Raw genomic sequence first — 24,306 nt, forward strand, 5'->3', positions numbered from 1 at the left:
TTAAGCAGCACACAACAGTCTGCTAACATGGTTATTATACCCACCTCTGGTGGGGGACAGAGTGGTCATTCCACGCTTCACTTTGTGGATCCTGGCACTTGGCTTTGTTCTCAGCAGTAGAGGTGGGCCCTGCCTTTAGAACTGTCTCTTTGCCAGCATGGATGTTCCTGGTCTGTTTTGTACCAGCAGCAACTGTGGGTGTGGATCAGGCATGCGTGTGCTCCTGCCACTGTTAGATCAGATCTATCGTAGGTGACCTCAGACCAGGCTAGCCTGGCTCAAGTGCCACTTTTCTCTTTCTCCGCCACCTTGCTGTTAGCAAACGGTGAACTCTTCTCCCTGTGGTGGCAAACCCGCTGCTGTGAAGAGGAGAGACATGACCTTTCATAATCCTCTAAAGCCTTGGGGGACGGCCTCTTGCTCGGCCCTGCTAGGCCTCCATCCTAACAACCCCACGCTCTTTCCAGGTTAACCACTGCCTGTTGCAGTTCATCAGCTAAGATGGGCAGCTGAACAGAATATGGTGGCACATCTCGTAGTCCTTGCACTCAGGAGGCTGAAACAGGAGGATTGTGTTTGAGGTTATCCTGGCCTATATTATGAGATCCTGTCTCAGTTTAAAAGAAGGAAGAGGAGGAGCAGCTGAAGCTGTTTGATTTGGAGAGCTAAAGTCATAAGCTAGAACCAAGAGAGAAAAGAAGCTAAGTTGTCCTGAATTGTGACCTAGAATAGCTTACCAAGCAGAGAGTAGGGATAGAGGACAATACAGGCTGACCACTGTGGTCTCAGGAAGAGCAGGAATAGCTCCATGATGGGCACTTGGTGCCATCATGCCTGGAGGGCAGCTGGTTACAGAAGGTCATCCTTCATCCTTATTAGCCAGGATTTGAATATGCCCTGGTCACTCTGCTGGGTCGCTTTCAGCCTCCCTTTGATGAGGGACTTCAGCCAATCGCGTGCTGTATAAGGTGTGTCTCTCCCCCCCCACCACCCCAGGGCCACAAATAGCCTATAAAAAGATCGATGTGCGCTTGTTTCTCCTCTTTGTTTTCCTGCGCTCCTGAATCGGTGGAACCCAGGTTTTGTAGGTTCCCCTTCTTCCCTTTATTAAAGCTGAATATTTTATATTAGAGCTAATCTGGTTAATTCTAACTGCCGATCGATCACGTCCCTTCATCCCTTAGACTCAGGTTGCTCTTTTGGAAAAAGAGAATAACAGTATCTACTCCTCTTGAGCTTCAGACGGGGTTAGAAGTGAGAAATTGCCTGCCGCGCAGAGATATAAACAGTGGTCTTGTCAAATGCCAAGGGAGAAAACCTCACGAGTGGGGCTGTGGGGCTACTGTAGGTGGGCACAGAAGTAGTGAGAGGGATTGGCTCTGTTCCCTCTGAGAGGGGTGCTCTCTGTCAGAACACTGGGCATCCTCTGTGGACAGGTAAACTCTTACTTCCTGAGTACAACCCCCATTACCTGTCCTCTCTCCTCTGCCCTGACATGTTTTCTCTAGAATGTCAGTACAATTTGACATCATAGATTTTACTTGTGACACCCTGTAGTGGGTTGAATTTGAAATGTTTCCTGATGGAATTACACGTTCAAAGCCTTAGTCCCCAGCTGGTAGCACTGTTTGGGGAGGAGGTGGAGACATCCTGGAGAGCCAGCCTTGAGTCTTTGTAGCTAAGCTGCCTCCTGTCCACTCTCTGCTTCAACAGTGTGAATCCAGCCTCCGGCTCCTGCCAGCATGCCACCCATGCCTGCTGCCATGCCCTCCCCTCCGTGAAGGATTTTATCTTCCTGAAACTGTGAACCAAAATACACCCTGCCTCCCTTAAAATGCTTTTGTCCATGTATTTTATCATAGCAATGACAAGGTCAGAGAACAGGAATTCTATGGGGTTTTTTGTTTTGTTTTGTTTTGTTTTGTTTTCTTCTGCTGCCCCAGTAGCTGGAGCAATGACACACAGTAGGCACTTAATGAAACTGGCCCTTGTTGACGTTCATAAACTATTTGTTAAATTAACCTCCTCTCTTTTACGGAGACATGAATGGCCTTAGAGAGGCTGAGAAATCTGCCTCTGATCACATGACTAAAAAGAGGACCCTTTAACAACTACAGGAAATGCTTTGTTTTACCAGTAGCACCAACCCGCCGCTCCTTCAAAGGCGCTGCAGAGACACTGGGTCCCTCCTTAGAGTTCAGAGTAATGAGGTTGAAGTGTAGGAGGAGTTAGGATGACTTGAGATGCCAACAAGAGCTAAGACCATCTGACCTCTCATAAGTCCCATGAACCCAGATATGTTTAGATATGTTTAGTTGAAAAAAAAAAACAATTCTAATAACATCACCCAAGACTCAGAGAATGAGTGAGTGGGAAGAGGGATTTACTTTTGCCAAGCCTCACAGCTATCTTGTAAGTGACAGACGTGGACCCAAGCAAATATGCTCGTCCTCCATTCAGGGTCAACCCCAGAGAAGGAGCTTCCTGTTCTCTTAGGAGGTAGGTTAAGGTGAGAGAGATAGGCCTTCAACTGCTTTACATACAATTCCATTATTTTCTCAAATAACAAAAATGTTGTTTATAAATATGTGTTTCGTAAATTGAAATGGCCCCATAATCTCCCTTCCCCAACCTTGCTCCCTTGGTATTTCTTTCTAGGCATACACTAACAGATGGATAACTAGAAATAATACAAAGGTCCTAACAGTTTACAATTTGGGTTTCTTCTAAGTAACCTATACTTTATCTTTGTCTGTTGATGCACAGGCTCTCAGTCACCTGAAACTGTTTAGTATTTCATTGCCTCTAGCTCTTTTCTTTAAAAAATTACTTATTTTTATTTTATGCATATGAGAGTTTTGCCAGAGTCTCTGTACAGCATGTATGCAGTATGAAAAGATTCCAGAAGAGGGCGTCAGATCCCCTGAAACTGGACCATTAACCACCGTGGGGATACTAGGAATAGAACCCAAGTCCTCTGGAAGAATAGCCAGTGCTCTTAGGCACTGAACCATCTCTCCAGTCCCTGTCCCTAATTCTTTTAACCCATCTCATTTTGCTGGACTTTTATATTTCTTTCCCTAGCTTTTCACTGCCTCAATTTGTGTTGAAATATACCTCTGACTTATATTTGCATGCCTGCAAGAAAATTTCCATGCTATAAATTCCTAGACGTGAGATTGCTGAACTAAGGCATATGTACATTATAAATTTGTATTAATATAAGACAAGCAAGCTCACCATCCTTCTAGATCCTGTATCTGTTGCTTATCCATTGAAAAAATAGGAACTCAGAGCTGAGTGCTGGATGGAACCGATCCTTGCTTTAGGATTGGCGCTGCACTGGCAGAGTGGACTGGCATTTTCAGATTCTAAGCACTCAGCAGGGAAGAGCTCTGACCCTCCATGCTGGAGGCAGATCAACTCGAGTCTTTCCCTTTGCCCGATCTCTAAAGCCCTAGTGGGGTACCAGATATCTGAATGGTTTCCAGGGAACTGGATTGCCATCTACTCTGCTGAGTCCATTCTTGGTCGGTTGGTGCACAGACCATACCTGGAAATCCTGCCTCTGACAGCACCCCTTGGGTTTGCCGACTGTAGAATCTTCATGCCTTGCTTGATGCCAGCAAGGCAGAGTGACCTAACAGGCAGCTTTCCCAGCTGTGAAATCCAAAGTTGCCCCCAAGTATGAAAACTGATCCTGAGATCCTGGATATTTCTTCATGCCTAAATGGTATGGAAGCAGAAGCTTTGATGGTTTGGGGCATAAAAATCAACTGGAGAATTTGTGGAAGCTATGGAAGCTTGAGTGGCAGTCCCAGAAATTCTGACTGTAGATTTGGGCCCCAGAACCCATATAAGGATGTGCCCCTGTGCTGCTGACACTGACCATCGGACTATACATGTACATACATTGGAGAAGCAAAGAGTAGGCACGGCGCCCTCATGAGATTCCGTGTTAGGTTTGGATGAACGAAAAACAGTGAAGCAAATTCTTTCTCACACACACCCTGCTTATTCCCTTCCCCCCCACCTTCCCTCTCAAACTTACAAACAACTCACCCAGACATTTCCCAGCTATCTGGGCCCCTCCTAAATGCTTTTGTGTCTTCCTTTCCTGGCGTCTACCATACTCACCTTTCTCTCTTGCCAAGACAGACTCTGCCAGCTGCCTTTTGCTGGGGGCAGGGGGTAGGGGTAGTGAAGTTATGCCTTCCAAAGTTCCTTCAGTAGTAATCCACACTGGCCTGGAGGAGGGTGGGATCCCCAGTTTAGAACCATCACCTAATAGAAATCCCTTGCTGTCAGAGAGGAGCATCCGTGAGTAACTCTGATAAAACATTCAGGAGAGCAAGTCAGGCTTGGTGGGGGAGGGATTAATGTGGGGACTCGTTCATAGGGGTTTGCAGCAGGGTAACCTGCTCTCCAAGCCAGGTGCTTTTCCGCTGCCCTAGGGAGCCCAGCAAACTGTAAACAGAACACATGAAATTGCACAAACGCAAAGATTTATCTAAGGTAGAGAGTATGGTCAACTGACTGGGTGGGACTACAGGAAGGCCGCATGACAGGGACATGCAAAACCCTCAGCAATCATGTAAAAGAGCATTCAAAGGCAAACTTAAGAATCAAAATTTGTCACCAAAAAAAAAAAATCCATGATTTAATAAAATAGGTAATGAGGTTTGGGTTATGAGCCTATGCTTTAATGACTGAGCCATTTCTCTATCCCAGGAATGAGTTTTCATTGCTAGGCCCTCCTTCCTGCTCTCTCTGTGTCCAGACTCCAGATGCAGCAGGACCAGCCTGCCCCTGCTTCCTTCACACCCCTGGCTCGCCTGCCGCCATATCTTCACTTCCTTCACGGACTGTATCCCCTGAACTGTAAACTGACACGCCCCTTTTTCCTCGAAGCTGCTTCCTGTCAGGTGTTTGTCACGGACAAGAGAAGCAGCAAAGACCCCAGTGTCCGAGAGGTCCTGAGAAAAGCCCACAACTTACTTGCTTTCAGCGTCATTTAGAGAAGATGTGTGAAAAAGGCTCCCTTAACTCACAAGCTGCATCCGCGAGGTTTTCAAGGAGGGAGACAAAAGATGTGAGGGTCTGGGGATCTCCGCGGGTGCATGGCTCCTTCCAGTGAGCAGCTGTTTATCCATCTGTGCCGCACTTGAACCCAGCCAAGGCCAAGTTACCCCAGGAAGCCAAGCAAACGGTCCAGGCTGCTGCTAGGAACTGGAGGATGAGAAAAGGAAAGACATCTCTGGGACCCGGTTTGACATTCTTGTGCTGTTCTAGGAACCCAGGCCTGGCTTCATTGTATCTCAGCAGAAGTAGGGTGCTGGGTGGGCGACAGCTTCATATGCATCCTGAGAAGAAGACAATAGGGCCGAGCAAGGCCCTGCTCTACATCCCTGTCTCTATGGTTCCCTGGCTCCCTACCCAGAAGCTTGGGGGTTTGATATGCCTATAGAAGAGTGTTGGGGTTAGTCACCAGGACACACAGCTTCTTAAAAGTGGTACTTGGCTTTTGTTTTATACTCATACTTTTGTGTTTCCAAATGTGGTCTATGGGGCTATAAAGATGACTTAGTGAGCAAAAGTGCTTGCTGCTAACCTGAGTTTAATCTTTAGAACCCACGTGGTAAAAGGCTAGATAGAATGAGCTCTCGCAAGTTGTCCCCTAACCTCCACATTCCTGTATACACACACACCACAGAAGACTCCACATTCCTGTATACACACACACCACAGAAGACTCCACATTCCTGTATACACACACACCATAGAAGACTCCACATTCCTGTATACACACACACCATAGAAGACTCCACATTCCTGTATACACACACACCATAGAAGACTCCACATTCCTGTATACACACACACCATAGAAGACTCCACATTCCTGTATACACACACACCATAGAAGACTCCACATTCCTGTATACACACACACCATAGAAGACTCCACATTCCTGTATACACACACACCATAGAAGACACATCAGCGTCTTCTAGGAGATTGTTAGAAATTCTGAGTCTTGACTCTACCTTAGACTTAGTGGACTGGATCTTGCTTTAAGGCGGTTCCTGAATGATTAGCATGTCTGCTGAAGCTGGAAAATGAGCTGTCTTAGGAAATCAGGAAACTACTCCAGTCCCTGTCTCCATCACTGACTCCCACCCTCACCCATGACCTTGTGTAGCACGCTCATCTTTTTCTATGAGCTGCTAGTCTGTCAAGTGGAAGTACCTCTACTGGCATCTCCTGAATCACAGTCTGTTATATGTCTTCAAAATGGATGAGCTCTGTAAAAGCTTAGTCCTTTTCCTGAAATTATATTCTATAGCTTGTATTTTATAAAAGTTTGACATGTTTGGAAAAACTCAGCCATGACTCTCCTGTTCCAGCTCCCCTTCTATGTTCATTCACTTATTAAATCATCCAAAATTTTAGTAATTGGCCCATCTCCTTCATCCAGTCTACCTACCTACTCTTTAAAATATGTCATCCTGACCTGTCCATTCTGTAACCGAGTCCTTCTTTTAGCCAGTCTAGTAAAATGGCTTCATCATGAGTACAGTTATGAGTGACACTCTGTCAGTCTTGTAGCTCTGGAAACATAGGATCGTGGAAGCACAGATTCAAAGCTTACAAGGGAGCATTGTGTGCTCCCTCTTAAGTCTCTAAACTGCTTTCATCCAAACATCTTCTCTCCTTTGTCAAGCTGACATTGCCCAATAAAGAAATGCCTATGCCCAAAGGGGAAGGAAATAGGGTAGGCAGGCAGGTATAATACATATGAGTTTGGCCAGGCATCGAACCATCAATAGAAAAGGCCCCTGAGCATGCCAACTTAAAGCAGAAAGAGAGAGAATGGGGATGTGGCTTGGTGGATGAGAAGTGCTTAGCCTGTATGAAACCCTAGCTTTCATCCCCAGCACTGCAAGAAGTGCATTGGCCACCAGTTTGAGTTGTGTGACAGAAAGATGCCCTTGAAAAAGTATGCGTTGGAAAGGGAGAGCTCTCCAATATACATTTAATATTGTCATAACTAAATCTCTGCGTTTGGGGGGTAGGAGATATTTAATGATCATAGGTGCACACAAACAGAAATATGCAGGCTGCACATTGAAACTCAGTGGGTGGTTATACTTCTGCTGCCATGCCCACAGCCAAGAGCAGACAATCGCCCAACAGCTACTTTGTGCCTCACCCTGCTGCACCCCTTCCCAATACCTGACAGCACAGACCCATTTGAAGTTCCGGTTCCACAGAAATGGAATCAGACTGGGCATGCTTTTATATCTGCCCACACTGACGTCCCCCGTGTCGCGTGTAACAACAGTTTATACAGAAACCTGTACCTCAGTGAAAAGAATTACATCACTCCTGCTACCGAGTGACTTGGTTACTAGCGCATGTCTACTTCCCCCGTTGCTGAATGCCCATGTCTTAGCCACATTCTCTCTTGTGTTCTCAAAACTGAAAAGCAAGCATGCAGAAAACATCTGGAGTAGCTACTGTGTGTGACCCTGAGCGGATTATCCCAGTTCTTCATTGATCATTTGAAAAAAAAAAATGGAGATGTGATGACACATGTAAAAATTCCTTCAAATAATAAACACAGGTGAGGGCCAGTAAGAAGACTTGGCATGCATGTGATCTTAATGCACCAGCGGTGTTTGGACTGCTCTGCATTAACCCAGGTGGTGCCTTTACCCTTAGGTTATATAGTTACTCCCATTTTACAAAAGCTATCTGGATTGTTTTTCTTTGCACTTATTTAGTGTGTGTGTGTACACACGCACTTGCACACTTAGCACATGCGTGAAGGTCAGAGGACAACTTGGGGGAGTTGGTTCTCTCCTTGCATCATGCTGGTCTCAAGTATTAGGCTCAGCCACAACAATCTTTACCAGAAGAGCTGTCTTACCAGCCCCCAAATCTAAACTAAGGTGGCATGAAGCTGAAAAGTAAAACCCAAAGTCACTGCCCTTCACCATGCCCCTTGCTGCCCCTCAGAGGTCTTTATTAATCCTACCTGCACATACCAGGACCTTTTTCTCAAGCTCCTGTTGATGTCCTCAGCCTGATCCTGCCACTCGCATCCTTGCATAGAGTCCTCTAGCTACATAGCCCTTCTACCACTTCTTAGAAAAAAAAAAAACTTTCTCTGTCACAAAATGTTCTTGTTCCTTCTGCCTGGAACATTTTTCTCCACCCTTGGCTGTCTCCTTATCCTTTAGGTCTCACCCTAATTATCACTAACATTGGAGATCTTGGCCGACATTGTCAAGATTAATACAGCATGTTGTCATCCACCCTGGTCTCTATTCTGTTTCCTTTCTAGGGTTGTTCCCTGTACTCTTTGCATTGCTCTATTGTCTTGGTTATGACTTTTCTTATACAGAGGAATAGCTGTTAAGATGTCACCCAAAGCATCCTGCTCACAGTTGTGCATACAATGTCTGACAATATCAGGGTTTGGTTAACTTCTTTGAGGAAACTGCATGACCTCCAAGCCCTTGGCTCCCAACTGTTGTAGGAGGCTGCTTGTTCGTTTCCTGGCCACCAAGACTCGAAATAATCACACAGAAACCATATTATTTGCAATACTGTTTGGCCAATAGCTTAAGCATATTTCTGGCTAACTCATATCTTAAATTAACCCATCTCCATTAATCTGTGTATCACCACTTGACTGTGTGGCTTACCAGCAAGATTATATCCAGTGTCTGTGTCTGACAGGATACATGGCTTATCTTAACTCTGCCTTCTTTCTCCCAGAATTCAGCTTAGTTTTCCCCACCTAGCTCTGTTTTGCCCTTCTCTGCTATAATCTCAAAGCAGTTTCTTTATTAACCAATGGTATTCACAGCATACAGAGGGGAATCCCACATCACCCAACTCTCTGTCACTGGAAGCTATTGAGCTCCTGTATCCCGATATCTGTTGATGCCCAAACTAACATTTCAGTGTGGTCTGCTTATTGGTTAACCATGTCTGGAAAGCAGCATGGTGTCACTGTAAGCCCAGAGTATATTAGACAATCTTCAATTGGTTGGAAGGTTTTGTTCACCCTTTAAGTAAGCAATAGACACTATGACACACAAAATCCCCCAAGTAGTACTGCCTAAAATTCTCTCCACGTGATTAAAATTAGCACTACTTATTTGTAAAAGATGTCCCTTTCTAAGCTTCTCCTCCATTCCTTTTTTTTTTAAAGATTTATTTACTTATTATGTATACAGTGTTCTGTCTGCATGTACACCTGCAGGCCAGAAGAGGGAACCAGATCTTATTACAGATGGTTGTGAGCCATCATGTGGTTGCTGGCAATTGAACTCAGGACCTCTGGAAGAGCAATCAGTGCTCTTAACCTCTGAGCCATCTCTCCAGCCCCATCCTCCATGCTTAAAAGACTAATTTTTATTGACCATTTCTTCTTAAATGCTTTATTTTTTTAATTGTTCCCTATAATATATAATATATTTGGATCCTAGTCTTTCCCTTCCTCTAATTCTTCCCAGAGTCTCCCCACCTCCCTACTTACCCAACTTCAGGCTATCTCTTGCAGTCTCTTTCTCAAACAGAACAAAAATTAAAGTAAACAAGAAAAAAACACCAAAACACACACACAGAGTTCTGTTGACCAACTACCTACTCCTGGGCATAGGGTCTGCCGTGGAGTGCGGTTGACACAAAACCATCTTTATTGGGACAGTCAACTGGTTTATTAGAAAGTTAAAGGAATGAACAAGTCAAGGGTTAAAATGTAGGAGACCTGATCAGGGGTAGCTTGGTTAATGTACTAGCTCTGTTTGTTCCATTCTGGTGGCTCCCCAGCTGGCAGGCTCAGACCTCATGCCTGTCTTTGGTACCAGCTGGCCGTGAAGAAGCCAGTCAATTTGTTTGAGTCTTTCAGAGTGTGCCAGAGATGCTCAGGTGGCCTTTCCCAAGGGAGGGAGCAGGGAAAGGCTGGAGAAGGGTGAGTTGTAAAATCAAGAGTGTGCAGCTCCTACCATTTCCTCCTACCGTGCTGCTTTGGCACTAGCTGGCAAAGTAAGCACTCTGAGATGTGCCAGCTCTTTTCACTACAGGAGCAGCTGACAGTGTACGCTGTCACCTGGTGGGATCTGCTGGTCCCCGGGAACGCAGAACATAGGCTGATGACCACAGTTAGGAGTTGAGAAAGATTCCCTAATAGCTGGGGACCTGAAAAATATGAGAAGGGGCCCTTCACCACAAGGAACTCTTGAAAGCCGCTACAGAGATGTGTGAGATTGTCAGCCGTTACAAAGAAAACAGGCTAGCAGTTTCCAGGGTTAGTGGAACACAGGGGCTGGTACGTCTACACCTTGTAGAAATCCTGTTTCCATACTATGCATCCTACTGGCACTCTCGATACACTGGAGAGACTCTCTGTAGACTCTGGATGGACGGCAGCTGCCAAACTGCATTCCTTGGAGCTGTGGTTCTTTTTCGTGCTGATTTTGCCCTCTTTTGGCATCTGAGAACATTGTGAGCTGTCATAGTCACAGAAATGTGGCCATACATCCTGAATGCACAGGGCTGCCCCACAAGGCCTATGTTACCTGAGGTGTGGGTACTGTTCTGCTTAAGAAACCCTGAATTGGAGTGTCTGAGGGCCTGAAGGCAAGCTTCCTAGGAGAGAAGTATCTTCTTTGCAAAGAAATTCTCTTAATTGTTCTTCTCTAGAGTGGTCTTGGGAGTCCCCAGGAGGCCTTGTTTGAATATAAATTGGAATTCTATGATTCTGGGTAGGTCTAATGGGCTCCTGGGCCTGCCCCTGTCTATGGATCCCATTTGAGTACCAAGGACTGTGTGTGTCCAACCCTCTCTCACTTCCCTTTATCACCAGCCCCTCCCCCAGCCTTCCCTGTCGCACTCATTTTGAACATTTGATCACATTGGCCTTGTCATCAAGAAACATGTGCTGGTATTTAAACTCCACCACCTAGATGACAGTTCCTCAGCAGCTGTTGCTTGAAGTTCAGGGTGTTGATGAAATCAATGGACTCAGTAAGAAAAAAAGGATCCCAAGGGACCTGATCAAACAATGCGCGCCCCCCCCACACACACTCCCCAATTGTGAACGTCAAGATCTTTCTCACGTGATCGGAGGCACACTAATGCAAGCAAATTGCTATAACACAGTCATTTCTATAAAGGACCAGAACATAAATATTTTGGGCTTTATAGGCCATATAGTCTTTATGAACAGAAGAAAACAATTGGATTTTGAGAAAGAGTCATAGGTAATGTACAAATAAATGAGTGTGGTTGTATTCTAATAAAGTTTTATTTATAAGAAGCAGGCAGTGAGGTGATTTAGGCTCCAGACAATAGTTTGCAAATTCCTATTCTAAGTATTTTAATTTTTTTCAATGTCTCTCCAGCTCTTACATGTAGCCTGTGGTTTTTATCTAAAATAATTCCTATTTCTTCATCAGCAGAGACAAAAAATAATGTAGGGGAAGTCTTACTGAAAGGGGGCTAAATCACCACTTTGAGAAGGAAATGTCTAGGGGATGCAGGGGAGCAGATTCTATTTCTTTTACTGCATAACAGTGTTAAATGTGAGCGTATCTTTTAAGTTGGCACAATCATAATTCTCTGTCTTCTCGTGCCAGTTTTTCACAAGGAGGACAAGGCAGGTTGACAAATAAGAAACAGAACATTGTGCCACAGGCTGCCTTTAAATTTAAGACTGTCTTTCTTCCTAAGCATGGATCTTCTGCTTCTGAGACCCATGGGGGAGGGGAAGGCAGCAAAGATTGCATCTCTCTGCCAGCTGACCATGGACATTGTTTGAAACTTTGGTTTGTTTTCTCGCCAATGCCCATATCCATGGAAGCCTCCTCTTTGTAGAGGGCGAGGATACTGCATGTATGAGGATGCTGATGTCACTCCAGCAGCCAGGCTGTACTAATGGTTTGAACTGCAGAGATCCACAAGTTAAATTCCACCCTGACCCCCTTTGGTCTAAGGATATAGAAAGAGTCACATATAAAGATGGTCCTATGAGACACAGACATTTGTTGGTTCAGGCACAGACCCCTGGAAAAAGATGTATCTTTAAAATCTGTGCATAAACTTATAGCGGAAATGGCTCTGCAGAGGAGCAGCCACCCTGTTCTCTGTTCCCTGCCTTCTCACAGAACCAGCAGGATCCAGAACCTTGTGAGTACTCAATACAGAAGTTGAAAATAAAGGCAAGTGAATCTCCATGCAGCCCACAGCTTGGGTAAAGTGTACACAGCTCTTGGTACTCAGATGGGATCTATAGACAGGAGCACGTCCAGGAGCCTCGTAGACCCTACCCAGAATCAAAGAATCCCAATCTATGTTCAAACAACCCCCTGGTGAATCTCAGACCCACCCTAGGAAAGAACAATTCAAATCTTTGCAAAGAAGATACTTCTCTCCTAGGAAGCCTGCCTTCAGGCCCTCAGACACTCCAGTTCAGGGTTTCTTAAGCAGAACAGTACCCACACCTCAGGTAACATAGGCCTTGTGGGGCAGCCCTGTGCACTCAGGATGTTTGGCCCTTCTGTCTACCATCCCTGTCTTAGCTAGGATTTTTTTGTTGTAAAGAGATACCATGCCCACAGCCATGGCAACTTTTTTGTTTGTTTTTTTGAGACAGGGTTTCTCTGTGTCACAGCCCTGGCTGTCCTAGAACTCACTTTGAAGACCAGACTGTCCTCAAACTCACAGATATCCGCCTGCCTCTGCCTCCTAAGAGCTGGGATTAAAGGTGTGCACCACCACTGCCCGACTGGCCATTCTTATATATAAAAAAAATTTAATTGGAGTGGCTCTCTTTCAGTTTCAGAAGTTCAGTCCATTATCATCATGATGGGGAACACAGGCAGATGTGGTGCTGGACAAGTAGCTAAGAGTCCTATATCTTGCAGACAACAGGAAGTTGACTGAGATTCTGGGTGGTATCCTGGACATAGGAAACCTCAAAGCCCGCCCCAGCAGTGACACACTTCCTCCAACAAGGCCATACTCTCTCCAACAAAGCCACACCTTCTAATAGTGCCCTCCCTAGGAGATAATGGAGACCAGTTACATTCAAACTTCCACAGTCCCCATCAGATACCTCTCACAAAGCCTGTATCATTTGAAGAAAAACCCTGTCTATTGACAAAACAATTCCACTTGAGGGTAAGTACCTGGCGTCTTTGTCACTATGATGGCAGAGTCTCTACCCAGATTCTCCAGCACCAGGGCGTCCTGTCATGCCAGTTTTAAATGTGAGGTCAGACTTCTCTGTAACATTTTCCACAGAATGTATCACTCTTCCAATATATGTGCTTGCTTATAGGTATGCATGCATACATATACAAAAATACACATATACACATATGCACAAACACACACACCTATCAATTTCTACACTTATGTCAAGAAAAGTGCTTGTGTTTGAGGAAAGTGGGACATCAGGGGAATCTCATTGCTTGGCCCATTATACTGATTTTTCATGTTTTGACAATAAGTCCTTCTGCACAAAGTATAGAGTTGAACATCAACAGTATAAGGAAGGATAGGGAAGAAATCCCAGACATCACTGGAGAGTCACGCTATTCTTAATAGTTGCTGGCAGTCTCGTGAACATTACGATGTATCAGACAGAACATGGGTTGTAGTTCACAGATTCATTCATTCACATAAAACCACATTTAACCAGTGCTGTCTTGTGTTTGTTTGTTCATTTGTTTGTTTTATGGATATCAAATTCTTGTGTCATGATTTCCTTCACTGGGTACTTCCAGGCCTTGCTTTCTGTTTTTCTCCATCCTGAATGGCCATGAGAAAAGGTGAGGAGGCGAGGCAAAGTAGCTAACAGGAGCACATAATCCCACCATCTTGGGACTTAGCCTAAACCAGAAAGATTGATAAGACAAAAACTCACAGGTGTATGAATATCGTGATGTATTTTGAACAGAAAGCGCACTCGTCGTCCCCACCCCCCCCAAGCTCACTCCCACTTTCATACCCGGGTATTATCGTGGTGTCCACTTTAATTATGCAGCTCCTGGGGTTTTAAAAGCTGCGTAGCCAGGAGGAGGCTATCTTGCTGTGCATAGCTTAAGAAGGGGGAAGGGTTTCTCAATGAGAATATGAGCTGTGAGAATATGAGTTCTGTCTTAGGGACCTAAGAACTGCTAACTTAAACCAGCCTCCAGAGCTGTGGCCAACAAAACAGAAACATCTTCTCAGTTCAGGGAGCTAATCACAGATCATATCTTCCTCAGCTTTAAAGCCACGAATGCCCTGATGCTGAGCTACACAGTGGTTTGCCAGAGACCACAAGACTGATAAGCTCGGTTGCAGTATTTTTTCCGGGTGTTTACAATCTTACGCATCGGAGTTGCATCCTGGCCCATAGCAGGTCAAAGGTGATCACGTCGTCCAAGCTGTGGACTGCATGGGGCTTCACTGGCCCTTGTTCTGGGCTTCTGCGTTGAGGTCCCACAAGGTTCTGGATCCTGCTAGTTCTGTGTGAAGGCAGGGAACAGAGAACAGGGTGGCTTCCCCCTTGCAGAGCCATTTCAGCTATAAGTTGGTGCACAGGTTTTTAGAAACTGAAACAGTGTGGGCGGCTTAAGTAAAAGGAGAGGAAAGCGTGAGCAGGTTCGCGTGATGGGGAGGGGAGCAGTCACAGCTGGAGTAGGGGACTCGAGACATGAGACTTGATGGCAACTCGTATAGAAAGGTGGAGAGCCAACTACAGCCGGACCTGGAAGTTTGCATAAAAACTCTGGATTCCCCCATAAAGAATTAACCCCAGAACCACCCTCTTTAGGCATAAGTACACATGCATTGCTCATCTCTGAGCTGCCCTTGTGTGTAAGAAAACCCTGAAGGAAACTGTGACTTCTCTCAAGAGTAGCAGGTGGAGCCAGCAATCTCATCGCAGGTCCCTCGGCACGGTAACTTCTGTTTGACAGGATTACTAATGGACCCCGGGCCTGAACACCATAAACTCTGCTGGTGACAGAGTGCTTTTGTTCTCAAGGGCATGGTGTGACCGAACCACAGAGCATCTTGGAGAAGTGAGCCTGAAGAAGCCCAACCCTTCCTCGCTTCTCCACTAGACCAGAGCAGAAACTACTTTCCTCAGTTTTCCCTCGGCCTGGAACTAGGAACCTGCCCACATACGTCTTAGACATGTTTTACTGCCCAGCTGGTTGGGGAGAAGCCTTCATGAGAATTTATGGCCTTTGCTAGGTTGTTGAAGCTGACCTCCATACCACTAAATAACTTACCCAAAAGTTCTGCAAAGATAGCAGTGCCTCCTGGGTAACTTTTCGAAGATTCTCTTTTCTTTCTTGGGAGAGTTCATCTGCTCAGATCGCCCGTTCGTCATTTTAGTCTGTCAGGGTCCCCTCTCCATCTCCAGCTAGACAAGGCTCTGAAGTGACTAAATGGTTGGGGGTCAGTTTTTGTGATTTATATGCCAGAGATAAACAGCAAGAAAAGTGGGGAGTGTAACACCTACCTCCTTTGCTATGACAGTTATCAGTGATAAAATCATTTTTTCTAATTACTGGAGAGTATGATACACAGTTGATGCGCTATACGGATTCCACACCTGTGGGGTCAGTCAGGCCCCAGTGGGAATTCGGCGAAGTCTGATGAGTGCATCTCTATGAAATCATGGCCAGCCTTTTATCTTGTTCCCTACACGGAACAGAACAGCAACTACTTACATTGAATTTACATAGTATTCAGGATGGAAGTAATGTAGAGGCGTTTCGAAGTGTGTCCAAAATCCTATTACATAGAGACTTGAGTACCCTTAGTGCATTCAGGAGAAAACATGAGATGAAGGACACCATATTAAGAAAAATAAGAACAACATTCTTGAGGGGAAAATATAGTATAGAAGACAAAACCAAGCACAGGCTGAGAGAATATTTTACATGACTCATTAAATGTTTGTCCAAGGATCATGTGTTACCGTACTCCCATCGGGCATTTTCTCCCTGAATGTGATCACTTTGGGCTCTTACGTTAAGTTCTTTTAAATACCAGTGACTGCAAAACGAGTTTCCAAATCTGGCCAGCTAGCCTTCCCTCCTCATAGACTCGCTTCCCTGGCAGTGAGGGAGCAGCACCCTCTGCACACAAGAACCCCACTCAGCCCCCTAGTTATTGACTTGCTGATGTTTCTCTTGTTTGTTATCAGTATGAAATTACGAATTCCCATTTGTCTCCATGGTTTTGCATAAATATTTTAATGTTCAAAGTGTCCAGAGTGTGCCACTGGGAACCTCCTTGGGTGGGGGGGCGGCCTTGGTCTTCCAGCAAGCTCTCATCACATGTCCTTTTTAACGTTTCCTTTTTTTGCATAAAATGTTCTGGACTCATCTTTTTTCTTTCTACTCTAGCCTGAGTTCCATTTCTCCAACAAGCCCAGGTACCTCTTAGTGAGTAATGGCAAACAGAATCACAATATTTATCCATTTTCGTGTTGGGTGGCACTTAAATGATTTCCAGTACCAGGCTTTTATAAGAAAGCTCCACTGTCCGAATATGTCTGCATAATTTGGAAAAGTGTTTACTAACTTATGCTGGAGATATAACTAGGGACGACAATGGAAAATTGAGGTCTCTCTACTTGGGGTTATATGCACAAGAGAAATAACACCAAAAACTCACACAAAATGGTTTTATTCATAATCCATGTATGTTTATATATGTGTACTTAGCTTTAGATAGTACCACGTATTCTAAAATGCTTACAACACTGATTTAGGTCTGTCCAGGAAAGGATATCTTGGATCCCACTGGGAGGCCCAGATAATCAGTGGCAGAGGTAATGGTGGCTTATTGCTGGCGATGACCAGAAGAGGCAAAATGGCCAAACTCTACAGTGATAAATATCTTTGTAGAGCTCTGCTTTAAGATATGCAAAAGAAATTCCCAGCGTACACACCTCTCACTATCTTCAGGATGGCTTCGGTCTCAGCCCTGACAATGTGCAGCGCTTCAGGAGTGGAGACCCATTTCTTGGGTACCAGCTCTGCGATGGTCACTGCTTCATTTTCAAAGGCTCCTCTCTGGGGGACGGAGGACTGACCCAAGCACAATTCCTATCTTCTGGCTGCTAGAGAGTCATTGATAATCCCTGGGCAATCAATCACTGACAAGCCAAGATAATAAATATCTCTTTTTCTCCATCTCGAGAGTCACTTAATGTCTAAGCCATTTGAGATGGATGGCTACCTGCCACTTAGGGACGCAGGCCAAACAAGAAACTGCTTTGGGCCAACAAAGTAAGCTAGTTCAGGACTTTAGAATTAGATTCTAGGCTTACTGTGGTAAGAAACAGCTTAAACCTGGCCAGTCACTGACCAGATGGCTATCAGCTGTTGTACAAAGCTTATAGAACATGGTTAGAATTGAAGATGCAACAGAAATATTTGGCGATGTGAAATTCTAAATAGAGAAAAAGTGCACAGGACGTACAGTGAATTCTTAGTAACTCATCAGCCTTTGGAGAAATTAGTAACCACGAAAGCGCATGTCTAGCGATGGTTTAAAGCTTATATATTCTCCATGTTGGGAATCCCATGCATGCAGACAGCACCAGAGTCTTGATGTGTTGCACAGCCACAGTTATGCCACACCCTGAAGAGACCCCAGACTGAGAGTACTAGTGACACCCTCCACCCCATTGCTGTGCATGTATGTGTATTAACTACAGTGGTGCTCTTCTCTCCTTCCCTGCCCCCAGGCCTGTCTGCGGAAGGTGGTGCCAAGCGCCAGGAGCACCTGTCTCGGTTTTCTATGCCTGACCTTAGCAAAGACTCTGGGATGAATGTCTCAGAAAAGCTGAGCAACATGGGCACACTCAACTCCTCCATGCAATTCAGGAGCGCAGAGTCCGTCCGCAGCCTGCTGTCTGCACAGCAGTACCAGGAGATGGAGGGTAACCTTCACCAGCTCAGCAACCCCCTGGGGTACAGGGACTTGCAGTCCCACGGAAGGATGCACCAGAGCTTTGATTTTGATGGCAGCATAGCAAGCAGCAAGCTGCCAGGGCAGGAAGGTGTGCGCATCCAGCCCATGAGTGAGCGCACTCGGAGAAGAACTACTTCCAGGGATGACAACCGCCGCTTCCGCCCTCACAGGTCCCGAAGGTCCCGACGCTCACGCTCAGACAACGCCCTGCACCTAGCCAGCGAGCGAGAGGTCATCGCTCGGTTGAAGGAAAGGCCCCCTCTGAGAGCCAGGGAGGACTACGATCAGTTCATGCGCCAACGGAGCTTCCAGGAGAGCCTGGGGCAGGGGTCCCGGCGGGATCTGTACAGCCAGTGTCCCAGGACTGTGTCAGACCTGGCTTTGCAGAATGCCTTTGGGGAACGATGGGGACCCTACTTCACGGAGTATGATTGGTGCTCCACCTGCTCCTCCTCTTCAGAGTCCGACAATGAGGGCTACTTCCTAGGAGAACCCATCCCACAGCCAGCCCGCCTGCGGTATGTCACAAGTGATGAGCTGTTGCACAAGTACAGCTCTTACGGTGTCCCCAAATCCTCCACCCTAAGTGGCAGAGGACAGCTGCACAGCAGGAAAAGACAGAAGAGCAAAAACTGTATCATTTCATAATGTGATTGGGGTCGGGGAACGGGGGGACGATGGGAGCTAAGAATGTAAACTCAGAAACGTGCACTGTCGTGAATTCCCAAGTACTCTTGGGGATGGTTCATAGGGGAGAGATGGAGAAGGCTCTCAGTTGAGGGAGGCAAGGCTGCAGGTTGACTTGGCAGATACACTTGATGTCACAGTTTTGGGCATGTTAAATATGATTTGCACATTCCACTTTGGAAACACAGGCTGTGGAGGCCAGGGTAGGTCATGTCCTTCCAAGGTGGAGTGGCCATTTACCAGATGACACATTGTAACCTGCTCACTTAACAATATTCTTTCTGGTTCTCTTCCTTTTAGGACCCCTTTTCCAGTAAATACTTTATTAGCCAGGACCCCAAACTAAGTTATTTACATGTCCATTGTAAATGCAATGTAAATGAGAGTTCTGATAAAATATTTTTGTATTTTGTAATAACAAAAGAATTTCTATATCGTAGGATTCAGTGGGGACTCGCATGCATGTCCTCCATTATCGCTGAGTGGTAGTAGACGGTGGCGCAGGACCACCTGGCTTTTGTTGTTTGTTTCGATTTGGTTTGGTTTTCTTTCTATACAAATCTGTTACATGTCAGTGAGACTCTTTTCAAAGAAGTATATTCAATTTGGCTTTTTGTGGCTGAAAAAGAAAATTAACTCTTCTACCCAAAGCATTTTATGCTCTAGTCCGTCAAAAGGAGCCATCTTTTTTAAGTCTGTTCACCCTGAGTAGAATTTATTCTCTACAAAGTAAGTAGTTTTTTTTTTTTTAATTTCAATTGCAAATGTCGCTTTTGCTGATTAGAGATAACAACCAGTGTCAGTCCAGTTCTGTGAGAAATGCCATCCCTGTTTGGAATTATTGAAGTTGCTTAATGTCGATCTGTCCCTTGGGGGGAATCAAAGTGACTGAGTGGTGTGGTGCCGACGTGTGCTGTCAGCATGGCGTTGTTTTGAATGTGGAGTTATTGTTTGGTGCTCATGTTTCCTGGATTGTGTTTTCTGCTTTCTACTTCCAAGGCAGTCAGAGCTGCTGCCTTAGCCTGACAGCTGTTTGTCCTCATACAGATGAGCTTCAGCATTTGCCACTGAAGGGCAGAAGGACGCTGCGGGGGAGCTCTGGGTACTTGGTGTGGCACACATTACCCATGGATAGGGAACAAGGAAATTTGAAAACAAAGAGCAGGTAGATGTGGAAATGGGGAGAGGGATGACGGAAAATCAGGGAGAAAGACCTTGTAGAGAGAAAGCAGAGAGGTGACAGCCACCTTGACTAGTCCCCAGTGCTTTAGAGAGGATCCAACTTGACAAGCTTAGTCACCACGGGAGCTAGTTTATTACCCAAGAGGGTCAAGCTGCTGAGACGGTAGGGTAACAACATGGGAAACAGACCTTGTGGCAAGAGAGATTTCCATTTTGAACTTTGAGGACTGTTGGTCAGACAGGAAGGCTCAAGAGTGAGTTTGCCTAAAGAAGACATTTCACTGCTGGTGAAATAAATATAACGTGAAATAAAACTTCTTGGCTCGCTTCAGTTTAAAAGAAAAAAAACGAAGCACTTGCTCTTGGTCCGTTCTCTTCCACTCCCCGGTGGATTGTGGCAAAAATCCACTGGAGGACCCACCTTTCGTGAGATGTACTGTCCCTGTAATGCACAGTGTGTCTCCGTGGCCATTTGCCGTGGTAAGGCGAGCATGGTCCCTTTTCACTATAGTACTTAACATTTTCTAGGGGATTTTTTTTTTAATGGAGAGAATGTGAAAAGTGGCTTTTCAGACGCCATTCTTAATGGGTCTGGGGGAAAGAAGACTGAAAAGGATGCGAGGATGATACTCCAGGATGTATTAAAATGAATTGCTTTTTTAGGTATTAATATGACATTTGTCATTGTCACTGATTTTTTTGAAAAAGCAATGCAAATGTTGGTTGTGGCTGTTTTCCGCATGCTATCTTCATATCTAAATGTTTCATTAATTATCCAAGCCTCTGGAGAATTAACTCTATTACGTTTGTATAGTAAGTTAATAAACTGCTTGGCAAACTGTTTAAGAGACAAATATGCAGCACCGTGCCACTGTCGTGGCAGGTTTCTGGTAGACACTGGGTGAGTCCAATTTGGAGCTTTGAGTTTGTTGATTGGTGAGAATTAAAGGACATTATTGAGAAACAAGAGGGAAAGGAGATCGCTTAGCAAATGGTTGAAACCACATATCCTCTCTGGCCCCAAATCCAATGAAAGAAATTCTCCCATTGGAAGTTGTTTTCTCCCTCTGTCCTTGGCAGAGTGCCTCTTCCGTTTCCCAGATACAGTTCAAATCACCCTCAGCCCAAAGAAGAAAGCAGCCTAGAAACGGCTTAAGTCGCATCAAGATCATTCTGGCCAAAACTTAACATATAATGAGATACAGGCTTCTGGGTCCACCTGTTCACCAGCAAGACCACCTCCTTCGATTTCTTCTCATCCTAAATGCAGCCAGGTGCATTACAGAGAATGTCATTTGAAGAAGGCCAATTCCTCACAGAGGTCGTGGGTCCTTCAAGTAACTGCCCAGTAGTGGGCAGAATGTCGCTGAGCTAGCATTTCTCTACCTTTAAGGAATAACTTAGATATAAAACGTCAGAATCTCATTCTCAAAATTCAATTGCATCCTTTTCTGGGGTGAGAATTTAAGCTCCTCCCTGATTCCTCCAGTGTATCCTTCACCTCTTATTGGCCGAGTTTCCCTGGTGAGTGGAGCCTGCACTCAATTCCTTTCTATCATGATTTTATCTTCTATAGGCCAGTTTTCAGAAGATTCATCTTTTCCCACTTTTCTCTTGTCTTTGATTATTTGATTGACTTTTTTTTTCCCATCTCCTATTATTGGGCTGGCTTTGCTCAGAGGTACAGGCTTTACAACTGAGTTCATCTACCGCTGCCAGACCCAGCACCAGCTAAGCCAGCTTTCTTCTCCATTCTAAGGAATGCATGAATCCTTGAAAGCTTGCTGAGAGGTCTTGCTAGAGCACCCCACCTTTAATACTGTGAAAAGGTTCCATGCTGACGCAGTAGCATTGAGCGTGGCATTTGGGGACCCTTCCTTCTGTCCTGTGTAGTTGTGGATCTTCTACCACACGGGAAGGTAAATGAGGTGAGGAAAATCTGACTTCAGTCCCTGGTGTTTAATATGCACAGAGGAGAATTGCTGGTGTTGGTTGTTTGAAACCCTGATTCCACAGTCTGTGGTCCATCCTTTACTCTCCAATCAGCTGAGTGAGCAGTCTGCATCTTTCTAATATGGAAAGTCACAGTTTCTTCCTGTAGAACGCTCCCCCTACAGAGCTGTGACAAGATGGCATTTGCTGCTCCTTTTCTGGAAGTTTCCGTTTCTTATGACCTCCTAGCCATTTTTGCCTTCAGGTGGAGCCAGTGCTGGCATGGATGTAGCATTTAGGCTCTCCCTGCCAGCGAAGCAGATGACAGCAATGGGTTAATGTAGACTTTCCAAGGAAAGTAGGTTCTCGTCCCAGGCATCTTTCCAACTAGTCCAGCGGGGCTGGTCGACTAGAGCTGGTCTTCTCTGTCTCATGACACATCTCATTCGCGAGCTGATTCTTCCCTGGGTCCCTGGGAGAGAAGGTGATGCAGCAGACGTCTAGGAAGCATCCATCATCAGGAACTGGGGGACTCGAGTCCCTCGTCCTCCCACACTGTGCCAGCTAAAGGAAGCTGCCCCCTTAGGCCAAACAAGGCTCTCTTGGGCCCGCGTTTTCACGCTCAGGGTCTTTGCCAGTTATGTGGGCAGCTCCTGCTCACCCTGCTGAGGTCAGATAAGAGTCTGGTTCCTCCTCTGACCCCCACCTTACAGGGACGTAGGACACTTGCATTCCAAAGGGCAGTGTCCTTTGCATACTCCTGACAGAGACCAGATGCTGTGCTTCACAGAGATCCACCTATGGCCAAGGAAAGTGGAAAATCGAACCAGTGGCCTGAATGTCACATGCAGGCAGAGTCGTTATTGTCACCTGTGTGGCATCTTCAGGCTCTGCAGATCAAGTTTCCACAATTTCCACTCCTGATCTTGAAGACAGTGGCAGATTAGCATCTTTTGAGAGGATTGACATCTCTTTGAGCAATAAGGGAAACAGGAATGAAACCTTCACCTTCTCGTCAGTGGTTTTCCCCAGAGTTTGTGTGACCATCCAGAAGCCACGAAGGTCAGGCTGGAGGAAGGACTGGTTTCTTTTTCTGTTTTCTCGTATTAGGAGTCCAGTCATCACAAGCCCCCTATAGAGCATGACTCACCTTTGGAAGCTATTGCTATTATAGAAATTCATTTCCTGCTTCCAAAACCAGCCTCCCTTGGAGAATTAAAAGGAGACTGGAAAGGTCATGTGCTGTTAGCAGACATTTCTGTGGTTCAAATGTGGTGAACTCACAAGATGGATGTTTAGTTCTACCTTGAGCATTTCCTAAGAAAAACTTCATGGTCTGGGCGTTTGACCATGCATGGTCAACAGGTCGCCAATCAAACATTTCTAAATTTTGGGAGGTCACTTGCCAAAAAGACCTCCTCTTGAGTCTATCTGATTTCCATTGTTTTTCAATAAAATATTCTGGTTCAATCCTGACCCTGAGTTAACAACCTAAGACCTATGACTCCTTCGTAGTCTTCAGCAAATTAGGCCAGCATTTATTCTCTCAGACTCGTTCCTTCCTGCACAGAGTTGCTTTGCCCAGATCCTATTTAATTCCACAAGCATAAACAAAACCTCAGAGGGCCCAAGAAGGTAAAGCAGGCTGGAGTTTGTGTTTTCTGTAAGTGTCAAGCTGTTTGTTAGGATGGCCTGTCACAGGCCTTTGGTGTGGGCTCTGCCAGAGACTGTTCTGAACACTTTGCTTGAGATCTGTGCCCTGTAAAGTGGATATGATGTTTTACTGATTCTGTAATACATTTGTAAACTTCCAATAAAATTTGAATAAAAGAAATGTTGTCATTCTTCTCAATCTTCACTCGCCTCCCAGATTTTGAGAGTGGTCTTGGCCTTTGGGAATCTTAAGGAAGATAAAAGGCATGCGAGTCTGAGAGTGATATTTACAGCAGACCTCTGAGCTGTGTTTATAAATGATATTTAGAGCAGACCTTGAGTGTAATTTAACAACATGATCATCCAGCAAAATAGCAATGACAGGTTCTACCCCAGGGCTTAGGACTTCCCCAGTTACTGACTTCTGAGCAGGATTGCAGTAGCAGGCATAAAATTGCTTCCAATGGGATTCGGATCCAATCAGAAATCGGTTAGTTACTCCATAACAAGCATGCCACTCTGGCATCAATAGGCAAATCTTGCTAACAGGTTGGTATCACAGCATGTGGGTAAGCATGCTGGTCCAGCCCTGGGTAAGGCCATCGGTGTCTTTTTCCTCCCCAGGACTGAGTAGCACTTGCAGGCACCATGACAGCTAGCCAGCAGGGAGAACATTTTCTGGTTGGTTTGAGGTTAACTTCTCTGTGTCCTTCACCCAAAATACGTTGTGTCTTCAGAAATAGGATCTTATCATGTAGTTATTGTGGGTAAGGGGAATAGCCCAACTTGTTTTGGAATCCTCGCAAACATTTTTTTAAATTGTATTTTGCAGTTAGCTTTCTAGCTAG

General features: G+C 45.4%; 1 protein-coding gene across 2 annotated transcripts in view; it reads left to right on the forward strand.

The window, feature by feature from the left end:
• Prickle2 (prickle planar cell polarity protein 2) overlaps nucleotides 1-23,574 on the forward strand; it is a 160,466-nt gene extending 136,892 nt beyond the window's left edge. For both annotated transcript variants that reach the window (XM_038320413.1, XM_038320412.1), the window contains exon 8: nucleotides 17,778-23,574. In XM_038320413.1, coding sequence (XP_038176341.1) covers nucleotides 17,778-18,652 — 875 coding nt within the window. In that variant the 3' untranslated portion in view covers nucleotides 18,653-23,574. The remainder of the gene's footprint in view (nucleotides 1-17,777) is intronic.
• The last annotated feature ends 732 nt before the right edge of the window (nucleotides 23,575-24,306 follow it).

Source organism: Arvicola amphibius, chromosome 2 (assembly GCF_903992535.2).
Source record: "Arvicola amphibius chromosome 2, mArvAmp1.2, whole genome shotgun sequence".
NCBI classification, from domain to species: Eukaryota; Metazoa; Chordata; class Mammalia; order Rodentia; family Cricetidae; genus Arvicola; species Arvicola amphibius.